A 12,802-nucleotide genomic window follows, 5' to 3' on the forward strand; every position below is an offset into this window, starting at 1 on the left:
CAGCATAGTGCAGGAGAACGAGCACAAGGCTGGAAATTGGAGGTTGATTACAATGACTGATTAAGTGATTTATTTAGATTTATACAATACACTGTAGGCACCCTTGAAATAACTCAAGGATACAAGAAAATTAATACCCAAATGTAACTACTATGCAGCAGTTCAGTTCAATATAACTCACTACCAACAAACCCAGCAACTCAAAAGCTCAAATTACCATCGCCCTCAAGCAGTTCCCCACCCAAATGTATATTTGTGAAACTGCATTGCTAATGTGCATGTGTCAAGTATGTGGGCAAACACATGCTAGGTGGCCACTTACCTGTCCATGTGCATATGCAAAGACTTAGTGGCAAGCATATCAATGTGTGCAGGCCTGCAATTTGAAAATCAGGCTTAAGAAGTCTAAAATCCTAAACCTGGCTCAAGCACTGATCCTCTGCACAGCGGTGGGCAAGTCCCTGCCTGTCTCTGCCTCAAGTTTCCCTCTGGGGAAAGTGGAGATAACAATATTTACTAAACTAACTCCCTCTGGCATGGTGAGGGTAAGCACATTAGTTAATGTGGCTAAAGCTAGGGTTACCGTATTTGAACATTCAAAAAAGAGGACACTCCATGGGGGCGGGGGGAGGAGGGGTATTTGCTCGTGCCCCCGGCCCCGCCCCCATTCCAACCCCTTCCCCAAAGTCCCCGCCCCAACTCCACCCCCACCCTGCCCCATTGGACCCCTTCCCCAAATCCCAGCCCCACCTCCTCCCCTGAGCGCACCGCATTCCCCCTCCCCGCCTTCCTCCCCACCACGCGAAACAGGAAATGAAGATGAGCTCTAAAGGCCTGATTCAAGCCCACTGAACTCAGCGGGAGTCTCATTTAACTTGCACTTTGGATCTGGCCCTGAACAAATAAAGTCACTAAACATTGCCCATGAAAATTGTCTGCTGTAATGTGAAATGCAGTACTTTGTAACTACAGCACTTAAAATGTTCTTTTCTGAAAGGGGTGACCATTTTAGGCACTATGTCATTATGTCTATCTGGGTTTACTATATTCAGACAGACTTTGATTCGCTTCAGTGACTTATTTGGTTTTGTGCGTGATTTTTTTGTTTGTTTATTTTCAATGCCTGCTGTGTGGAAAGAGTTAAATGGGAAAATCTCAATTAAATACTGGCTGAGTTTATTTAAAAGGGGGTTTCATAGATTGTGGGACAATTTAGTTAGTTACCTTATCCGCAAGGCAGGGGTAATTTGTTATAAAGTTATTCATACCTGTGGGATATAAATATTGTAATAATAAAAGATAGCTCACAGTTACGGGGAGGTATTGGGACCAGGAAGGGGCTTAAAGAGGAGAAGACTAGGGCCTTCTGATGTGACAGGAAAGGGAAGTCAAGAGTTTATCATAAGGATTGGGGCTGAACTAGGGGAAAAAGTCTGTCTGGGGCAGAGGGGCTGTATTAGAAGAAAGTCTGTTCAAAAAGAGGAGATTGACTCCGCCTCATGTGACATCCTTGAATGTCTTTTCTGGGGTAAGTGGATTCCAAAGATTTGATTGGTCCTGGCTCAGTTTAATTTTATTCCATCCCCATTGTAGAGTTGGGTATAATTTATTTATATTGTCCCCTTCCATCACTCTTAAACTAAAGGAGGTGTAGTATATTGAAGTAAACACATCTAGTTTTGCTCGTGCTCTTTTAGATAATAATGAAAGATTAATGACACAGGCTCAATAGTAGTGTTGCTATGAGTGAAACATATACCATAGATAAGATAAACAGGAATTGTATTGAATTTGTTGGCAAAGGGGGAAAAAAGCTTGTTAATATAGTGAATGCTGCAGACTCATCAAAATCCCAGCTTTCCCTTAACTCTCTGTATCTTAATTTTCCTAACAGATGTCAACAAATACAAGCTTGAAAAAGCTACTGGACTGAAGATTCTGCAGACTGGCGTTGGGGAGGTAAGTGACTTGGGGGCATTTTTTACTCTCAAAAACATTTTAATTTGTTCTTTTATGAAATCCTAGAGCTCATGGATGTATATGAGCTACCAGTGCTAATAATGCTAAGGGCCTTTTTATGTTACAGCTGCATCTGTCAAAGTACAATCTGCTGCACACATAGTGCCATACCCCACAGAGAATAAAGCACCAAACTTATGTGTAAAGCTCAGCAGCCATTAAGAAATGCAGTTTCTAGCTTTGTTGTATCTGAGGTACAAAATCCCCAAAGATGAGCAAGGCAATTGAAGTGTCTTCTTATCCCCCTGGTTTCAATGGAGTATAATCTCATCTAGATCAATTAAAATCTAAATTTGGGGTAAAATGTCTTTAGATATAAAGGTGAACCTATCTGTGAATGACTTGATTATTTTCCGTCCATTTTTTTATTTAATTTGAAATATAAATAAAATATCTCTGTTCCATTATGGTGATTTGAAACAAAAACTCTACTAAGCATTTTATCATTTATTAATTAAAATGATGCTATCTGCTAAGAACCTTGTATGAACTGCAGGTGAATACTAATTTTGGTGCTAATTTTATGTACATAAAGGGATTTTTTTTCTTTTACAATTCAGTAATTTTGCTAGTGGAAAATGCTCATAGGTCTGGACAGACGTTTGTTTCTTGTGTTTATATTACTCTTGGTATTAAGAATAATTAACCACAGATTAGCAACACTGAAGTAGATTAACTATTTGATTCATTTTCAATTTCTGGTGTTTTCTATTCTTTGACGGTTCACGACAAATGTCCCATTCTGCAAAGATTTCAGAACACGAGTAACTTTATGCACATAAGTAAACGCCTGGGCCTTAAAGCGCTGCCAATTCTGAGAACTACTGAGTACCCACAGCTTTAATTGGTTTCTGGCTGTGAGGATCTGATCCTGCAAACAGGCCAGATCTTTGGCCAGTGTAAGTCAACATAGCTCCATTGGTGCTATGCTGAGGATCCTGATCCAGGTGTGCATAACTCTACTTATGTGACTAGTCCCCTGACGTCAGTAAGACTACTCATGTTCGTAAATAATAATTATACCTGTACTTCAAGGGTTGGAGCCTCTGTGCAGGATCCAAAGACCATTGAAGTCAGTGGAAAGACTCTCATTGACTTCAGTGGGTTTTGGATTAGACTGTCAGTGTGGAGTTTTTTGTGAGTCTGACTCTGATATTCACCTGCTATAATTTGGTAGTCAGTTTAGTCAGTTCCTATTTTCAGCATTATTTTCAGAATTTAGTCCTTCACTTAAGTAGTCAGTATGTTTTGTGCCAGAGAAGAGCTTCATAGAAAGTGAGCGATGTGCCTAGAAGGTGTCTGATTTGGAGCTAAATGGACAGAATGTGAAGGATAAATGAAACAAATATCTGGTAAAAACTTTTCCCACAAAGAATAGGTTGACATAACAGATATTATTGATTGATTGATTGATGTTTCCTCAATATCTTTTAAACTCTGACTTGGATTAATGAAACATTTGAAAGTTAACAGCATTCTGCAACATGATGCATTTTTAGCAGGCAATAAGCAGAAAGAAATAAACCCAGGTGAAACATGAATCCAAGGTTTAAATATATCCTAGGTTATTAGTAAGATATAGTGACCAGCAGGAAAAATAACCAAGCTGTTTGGCACATTAAGATGACAGATGAAACTCTTTGATTCTATTGCCTAATAAAATGTCTCTCTCAATTCTGTGCTTTCTCCCATCTAAGTCTTATCAGATATGATTATGTATATATAAAATAAATTTCTGCACAGTCTCACCTACATGAAAAATAATGGAGCTCTATGATTAAGCCATTTATTTGTTGACTCAGGATCAAATTCAATTTTGGCCAGGTTAAATCCAACTATACTAATCCAGTGTAATGGTTCATTTTCAGTTCATCCTTGTGCTTACTATAGTTAAACCAAATAAAAAGGACAGCTCTAACCAAATTGAAAGATACTTTTGTTGGATCAGCAGTTCTTCTGTGGCAAATTGCGGATGCAGTAGTTAGACATTATGGTAACTGTAAATCACTTAGTCAAGATGTTCAAATCAAAAGGACTCAGAATAAACACCCTGATTTTTTAAATGAGAAATGACCTTTTTTGTCTTGTAAGGAGTCAGATTCATGACACAGTAAATGGGTAGATCATTTCATTTTCATTTGCAGAATTTTAGAACAGGATGGAATGTCTTTATATAACATCTTTCCTATTTCAAGTAACCCAAAGATTTCAAGAGAAAAATGAGCTAGATACTAGCAATGAGTGCTGAAGTTATATAAACAAATACAGCTACTGTTCCATGCTCAGCAATATCTCATATGTTGCATTTTACATTGGAACCTGTTTTTGGTTTTGATCCTGCTCCCATTGAGATTAATAGGAGTTTTGCCACAATAAGAAATGAGTAGACACCAAGGACTAAATCAAGCCCTCAAGGCACAGCCCTGCATTCAAAGCAGTGTGAAGGCACCTCATCCCATTGGGAGTGCGGGGGAAGCAGAATGCTTGCCAGAGCTCCCGACTGGTATGGGGAAATGCAAACAGCCATACCTTTTTAAGGGATGCAGCATACTTTCCCCTCTTAAGCTATCTGTTCCAGTCATGTCTCTGCATATTCTCTACCTCCTTCTGGCAGCATCTTGGAAACAGACTTGAGCTCCTCTGAGTGCCGGGGCTGTAATTCTAGCATGTCTTTATGGGAAACCATACAAAGGTTAGGAGGTACCGTTGTTAAGGGTAATACAGAAGGCATGCTGGAATGTGCTTCTTGGGATCTACACAGTCAACTGCATCTGCTCTAATGGGCAAAATCCACTCCTTTTTCTTCTTTCCTGCCATGGCCAAGCCAGCAGGACCCAGCTAGAGTTTCAGACCAAATGTTACTTCAATTTGATTTCCTTGACCTCATAATAGTCTCTGGAGAAGGATACTGTGAAAGGGTGAAACAGCCAGGAAATGAGATAAGGGCTTTCTGCTTGTCACAGGACTCAGCAGATGCTTAGAAGGGGCCAGTGTTCTATTTCTGGGACTGAAAGAAGCAAAGGGAAAGGCCTCTGGTGATTGTAGCTTGTTGGTTGGGGGAATAGCTTTGTTTTGTGTTCATGAGCTTTTGTCACTGTATAATAATATTGTCCTCTGAGCCAAGAGTCTTAACCAGACTTGGGTGTGGCACTGGTTCTCTCCTGGACTGGTGAAGGAACCCACTAGCTTATAGATATATTATTTTAGATTTTTCTCCACTAATTTTCTTATGTGGAATGTTAATTGCATGTATAGGATCTGAATTATAATGCTTTGTGATTCACTAATGTAATGACAGACATGAATTAAAATAGTTTTTTAAACCAAGCAGAAATATCTCAAAACAAAATATAACTGAAACGAGCAGTCTCCTGTAGACTCAGATGTTCCAGAGTAGATCAGTGATATTTTGACATATTTCAGGAAAATCACAGTTTCAGATATTTTGATAAGTTTTAGAATTATGTTGAAATTACATATAGTGTTACTACAATAAAACATAATGGTCAATATTAAAAAATCATCATGGGGAATGATGAAATAGGAAGCCACAGGTGTATGGCAGGGAACTGTCTATAATGATATAAATGCTTCTTGGGACAGGCATCACATTTCCAAATTACTGCTTTCCCTATTGGAAGAAAGGTATTAAATCTGAAGTGTTACAGATAACTTTGAAAACACATTCTCAAATGTAGCACAGATGTATAATGGTTATAATATTTCAGCATGTTGCCAGATAGTCTGCAGAAGGCAGCTGGGGGAAACTATCAGAGGAGATGGCAGAAATAATGTCACCCCCTTTGATTGAGCTGGCTTGCCTGCCATTTTTTAGGGCAGGGCTGCTATTTAGGAGTCTGGTTGGACTCTCACCTGCTACTAGAAAATCAGCTAGCAACTATGGCTAGCTCGACTCCCTCCCCCTACCCCCACCTCATATGGGTAGGAGGCGGGCACTGTCATTGATGATTTTGTCACCTCCAAATTAGACTACAGGCATGTGCTCTGCATGGACCTACAATGTAAATCTATCCAGAAATTGAAGCTGGTGCAGAATTTGACAACTGGTTTGTAATGAAGTACTTCTTGCCAGAGAATGTGATGCCAGCATTTTTCGAATTACCCAAATTAAGTACCAAATAGAATGGATAATGTGGTTTTTGACCTTTAAAGCCCTAATTTGTAGGGCCTGGGACCTACAGATATTGCCTTTGTTCCTGAGCCATGCTACCACAGCCCTAATTGGATAAGAGAAAGGGGGCAGCCGGCGGAGCATTCTCCACCAGAGCGCCTCAGCTTTGGAACTCTTTCCTCCCACTTATCTGTAAAAGTGCTAGTTTTTTGACCAGCAGGTACCATTTGTTTTTCCTAATTGTGAGTGAATGGGGAGATTCTAACAGGGGCTCTTAAAAATGATTTTTGCTGCAGTGTAATTTCCTGTTGCTGTTGATATCTAGATTAATGATTAATGGATAATTACTGGAGTGGACTGTATTATGCCTGCATACTTAGAAATTGTCAAGGAATGGCTGGAGCAAGCGATAGGTACTTCTTTTTAATGGATGCTTGTGTGATTCTAAATACATTAATAAAATCAAAAAGAATTTAAAAGCATTAAATATTGATTAACAGATACAGTATCTAAATACTTCAAAACATTTTTACTCGCTCCACCTATCAACAATGACTTTATTCTACAAGACTAAATAATATCAATTTCTAAGTCACTTTTACACTTTAAGATATCCCATGTTAATTTTGAAGAGAATAATATTAATATACCTAATTTTATGAACTCACACTCACATCGAGAAGTATCTTACTATGCAAGTATTGTGGAATATGTGTACTGTAAAGTAGTACTAATAAGTAATGGTATCAGAATTTGGTCCTATAATTGCATACAGAATTAATTCTTCAAGAACTGTAAGGAATAAAATTAAACATAAGGTAAATTTCCCCACAGAGAATAGTGGAGCTGTATGGTTCATTTGGTAAGTCCTTGTACTTTTTTTTCAAATGCATGGTTGATAATATTTAGAGACTATGCTAATGCTATATATTAACTATTCATTATTGTACATAGCCCACTAGAGGGATGCTTTTAAAATAATTTTCATCCACAGTGTTAAAAAAGGGCAAAGAAAGATGCATAATATGCAAAATAAAAATTATGTATTTACAGTGTAATCTTTGTAATATGCCCTAGGTAATAGCATATTATATATAAAATGTGGTAGAATCATAACAATCAGTGGGGCTACTGAATGATCACTCCAGGAGGATCACTCAAGGAAGAAATGACCATTGCAGAGAAGATAAATATATAATTTGCATAGGTCTTCACTGCAGAGGAAGTGAGGGAGATTCCCACACCTAAGCCATTCTATGTAGGTGACAGATCTCAGGAACTGTCCCAGTTGAGGTGTCAGTAGAGGAGGTTTTGGAACAAATAGATAAACTAAAGAGTAGTAGGTCACAGGACTAGCCAGATGGTATTCACCCAAGAGTTCTGAAGGACTTCAAATATGAAATTACAAAACTACTAACTGTGGTGTGTAACCTATCACTTAAATCAGCCCCTGTACTAGATGACTGGCGGACAGCTAATGTGATGCTGAGTTTTAAAAAAGGCTCCAGAGGCGATAATTGCAGTTACAGGCCAGTAAGCCTAATTTCAGTACCAGGCATATTGGTTGAAACTGTAGTAAAGAACAGAATGATCAGACACACGATCAGGTGACCACGATATGTTGAGGAAGAGTCAGCCTGGCTTTTGTAAAGGGAAATCATGCCTCACCAATCTATTAGAATTCTTTGAGGAGGTCAACAAACCTGTGGGCAAGAGTGATCCAGTGGATATAGTATACCTGGACTTTCAAAAATCTTTTGACGAGGTCCCTCACCAAAGGATTTTAAGCAAAGTAGGCAGTCATGACATAGGAGGGAAGGTCCTCTCATGGGTCAGTAATTGGTTAAAAAATAGGAAACAAAGGGTAGGAATAAATGGTCAGTTTTTGCAGTGGAAACAGGTAAACAGTGGGGTCCCCCAAGTATCTGTACTTGGGCCAATGCTGTTCAACATATGCATAAATGATCTGGAAAAAGGGATAAACAGTGAGGTGGCAAAGTTTGCAGATGGTACAAAATTACTCAGGATAGTTAAGTCCAAAGCAGACTGTGAAGAATTACAAAGGGATCTAACAAAACTGGGTGACTGAGCAAGAAAATGTTGAAATTGATTAAATTCAGTGTTGATAAGCACAAAGGAGTGCATGCTGGAAAATATAATCCCATCTATACATACAAAATGATGGAGCTAAATTAGCTGTTACCACTCAAGAAAGAGATCTTGGAGTCATTGTGGAAAGTTCTCTGAAAACATCCGCTCAATGTGCAGCAGCAGTTAAAAAAGCGAACAGAATGTTAGGAACCATTAGGAAAGGGATAGATAATAAGACAGAAAAGATCATAATACCACTATATAAAACCATGGTATGCCCACATATTGGCATGCCCACACCTTGAGTACTGTGTGCAGTTCTGGTCTCCCCATCTCAGAAAAGATATATTAGAATTGGAAAAGGTATAAAGAAGGGCAAGAAAAATGATTAAGTGTATGGAACAGCTCCCATGTGAGGAGAGATTAAAAAGACAGAGACTGTTCCTCTTAGAAAAGACACAGCTAAGGGGGAATATGAAAGAGGTCTATAAAATGAATAATGGTATGGAGACAGTGAATAGGGAAGTGTTATTTACCCCTTCATGTAACACAAGAACCAGGTCACCTAGTGAAATTAATAAGCAATATGTTTAAAACAAACATAAGGAAATACTTCTTCACACAACGCACAGTCAGCCTGTGGAACTCATTACCAGGGGATCTTGTTAAGGCCAAAAGTGTAACTTGGTTAAAAAAAGAATTAGATAAAAACAAAAGGATGGCCATATTAGGTCAGAGTAATGGTCCATCTAGCCCTGTATCTTGTCCTCCAACAGTGGCCAATGCCAGATTCTTCAGAAGGAATGAACAGGACAGGGCAATTGTTGAGTGATCCATCTACTGTTGTCCAATCCCAGCATCTGGCAGCCAGAGGCTTAGGGACTCCCAGAGCATGGGGTTGCATCATTGGCCATCTTGGCTAACAGCCATTGATGGACCTATCCTACATGACCTTATCAAATTCTCTTTTGGCCTTCACTGTATCCCCTGGCAATGAGTTCCATAGGTTGATTGTGCTTTGTTTGGCAGGCTTCCTGCATCTGATGTACTTAAAAAAAATTGCTGTTAGCTTTTGTGTCTTTTGCTAGTTGCTTTTCAAATTCTTTTTTAGTTTCCCTAATTATACTTTTACATTTTTATCTTCCTTTCTGTTTTCCTCAGTAGGATCACACTTCCAATTTTTAAAGGATGCCTTTTTTTCCTCTAACCGCCTCTTTTACTCTGTTATTTAACCATGGTGGCATTTTTTTTGTCTTCTTACTATCTTTTTTTAATTTGAGCCTCTATTATCATGTTTTTTAAAAGTTTCCATGCAGCTTGCAGGCATTTCACTCTTCTGACTGTTCCTTTTAGTTTTCATTTAACTAACTTTCTCATTTTTGTGTAGTTCCGCTTTTTGAAGATAAATGCTACTATGGTGGGCTTCTTCAATATTCCTCCCCCCTACAAGGATATTAAATTTAATTACCTTATGGTCACTATTACCAAGCGGTTCAGCTATGTTCACTTCTTGGACCAGATCCTCTGTGCAACTTAGAACTAAATCAAGAATTGCCTCCCCCCACCCCAGTGGGTTCCCAGACAAGCTGCTCCAAGAAGCAGTCATTAATGGTGTCTAGAAATTTTATCTCTGCATCCCATCCAGATGTGACATGTGTCCAGTCAATATGGGAAAGGTTGAAATCCCGCATTATTACTGAGTTTTCTATTTTTATATCCTCTCTAATCTCCCTGAGCATTTCGTAATCACTGACACCATTGTGGTTAGTAGTATATTTGTACTGCTATACTCTTAGTATTTAAGCATGGAATTTCTATCCATAGAGATTTCATGGCACTGTTTGATTCATTTCAGATTTTCACTGTATTTGACACTATGCTTTCTTTTACATATAGTGCTACTCAAGCACCAGTGTGACCTACTCTGTCATTCCTATATATTTTCTATTCTAGTATTAAGGCAGTCAAGTTCACCCATCTTATTATTTAGATTTATTGCATATGTATACAAGCACTTATAAAATTTGTCAATATTTAGTTGACTGCCTTCATGTGATGTAATTGTGAATGGGACTCTTTCATTTGACTGCTTCTCCTGATTTCCTAACCTATACTTAATTAACTTCTGTTCTTTCCTCTTTACTAGGATATAGAGAATCCCCATTAACAGATCCTCCCCTAAGGGATGTCTCTGTCTGAACCAGATACTCCTCCTCACCTGTAGGTTTTCCTCCAGCCTTTAGGTTAAAAACTTCTCTGCAATCTTTTTAATTTTACATGTCAGCACTCTGGTTCTGGTTTTGGTTTAGATGAAGCCCAGCCTTTCTGTGTAAGCTCCTCCTCTCCCCAGTTCCTAATAAACTTAAAACTGTCCTCCCTACACCATCGTCTCATCCACGCATTGAGACCCTGCCTGTCTAACTGGCCCTGCACATGGAACTAGAAGCATTTCAGAGAATCCTACCATGGAGGTCCTGAACTTTAATTTCTTATCTAGCAGCCTAAATTTGGCCTCCAGAACTTTCTCCTTCCTTTCCCTAGTCATTGGTATCTACATGTATCACGACCACTGGCTCCTCCCCAGCACTGCACATAAGTCTGTCTAGATGTCTCGATATGTCCTCAACCTTTGTACCCAGCAGGCAATTTACCATGCGGTTCTCCCAGTCATCACAAACCCAACACTCTGTATGTCTAATAATTGAATCCCCCATTACTATTACTGTTACTATTAGGTAAGCTCATTTAGGATATCTTCATTAGTGGCAGTTAGCCAAGATGGTCAGTGACACAACGCCATGCTTTAGTGTCCCTAAACCTCTGACTGCCAGAAGCTGGGACTGAACAACAGGGGATGGATCATTAGATAAATTGCCCTCTGAAGCATCTGGCACTAGCCACTGTGAGAAGACAGGATCCTGGGCTAGATGGACCTCTAGTCTGACCCTGTATGGCCATCTTTATGTTCTTCTGTTTTATTGAGGATGGTTCCAGTCCTGTGACCACTTATGTGTGTAACTTTAATCACATAATTAAATGTCCTGACTTCCATCATACTACTCACATACTTAAAGTTAAGCACAAGCCCAGGTGATAGTAAGGCTGTCATTCACCTATCAAACAGATTCTGGCTGTGAAAGGGCAAAGTTCTAATGTTTATTCCCGGTATTTGACATGCACATTACATAGAAAGAAGTATTTTGACATGTGAATGATGGGTTGCCACTTCAGCTTTGAAATTTGGTGTCTGTGGTAATTTCCTTTCTTACATTCTGGTTGTGACATCCCCCATCCTTCTTTACACATTTTGTTAAAGAAAAAGATATTATAATAATAATTATATACATATGAAATAATGAGCTTGATATTCAGAGGCAACTATCAGTTTATTCTGATGTGTGTTCTCCTCCTGAAACATTGTAAGAAGCACATGTAGTCAAATGTCATGTCGGTTTATGAATTCCTTTACAGTAGTACTCTGATTTAAAGTAGCAGAAGTGCCAAGTGATGTGGCAGTTGCTATGGTAACTACAGTTATTCAGTACTGTGTGCAATGAAAGCGGTAAGGTCTGCCTTGTGGCTGTAGGAACTTACGCATCCTCTTATTGTTTTTTTTAACATTTTCAGTTTTTTTTTAAAGTAACATATGTTAGTTTCAAGGCTATGTCTTGTCTTTGGGCCATATCAAGCCATTGATTTTTAAGCAGGACTTCCAATTGAAATCCACTGAAAAGCTCCACAGAAAAATGAGTTAGATACAAGCAATGAATCCATTGGCTTCATAGGCAAGTGTGCCATTGAAATCAATGGAGTTCTTCTTCAAAATCATCGGCATAACCTAGCCTTTGATTGATAGCCTGCATTAGTCACATGCATAGTGGGGAGAGGCAGTATTTTTAAATAGGAACATAAGATCGTCCATACCAGATGAAGTTATTAGTCCATGAAGTCTAGCATCCTTCCTCCAGCAGTGACCTGTTCCTGAAGAATCAGAGGAAAGTGAAAACCCCCATAATGCACCTAGTCAGCTGATCAAAGCTGTGCATGAAGACAAAATTCTTTCTGATCTCTTCGGTGGTCACCTTATGCCTTGAAGCTTGAGATTTGGTTACCCATAACTTAAGGTCCAGTGCTGCAAGGTGCTGGAGTGCCCTCAACTCCCACTAAATGAAAAGGAGTTGAGGGCTCTCTTCACCTAGTAGAATTTTAGATCCTTATCCTGAATAACTACAAATGTTGTTTCTAGTTATAAAATTATTAAGCCTCACTTTTTAAAATCTAGTTAGTGTTTTCTCTGATCTTTGACAGTGGTATATTCTACAGACTGGGTCACTGAAGGGCCAAGCAGTTGACTCTTCTGAGAAAAAGAACAGTTCTGTCCTTTTCCTGAGGAAAAAATCATAGGATTTTTATGGCTATCATCAGAGGCATTACTTAATGGTCTGTGCTTCAAACTTTAAACACTTATGTGTGTTACATTGGTGGAAATCCCTTTGATGCCTGTGGAACTACTCCAGGCTTTCACCGCTGTAGTTATAAAAATGTAGCTCCTACATTCCT

General features: G+C 38.9%; 1 protein-coding gene across 2 annotated transcripts in view; it reads left to right on the top strand.

Moving 5' to 3' along the window:
• Positions 1–12,802, top strand: part of PTPRN2 (protein tyrosine phosphatase receptor type N2) — a 989,298-nt gene that overhangs the window by 660,567 nt on the left and 315,929 nt on the right. For both annotated transcript variants that reach the window (XM_037891071.2, XM_043541551.1), the window contains exon 12: positions 1,895–1,959. In XM_037891071.2, the coding sequence (XP_037746999.1) occupies positions 1,895–1,959 (65 nt within the window). The remainder of the gene's footprint in view (positions 1–1,894; positions 1,960–12,802) is intronic.

This window comes from Chelonia mydas, chromosome 2 (genome assembly GCF_015237465.2).
Source record: "Chelonia mydas isolate rCheMyd1 chromosome 2, rCheMyd1.pri.v2, whole genome shotgun sequence".
In the NCBI taxonomy this organism is placed as follows: Eukaryota; Metazoa; Chordata; order Testudines; family Cheloniidae; genus Chelonia; species Chelonia mydas.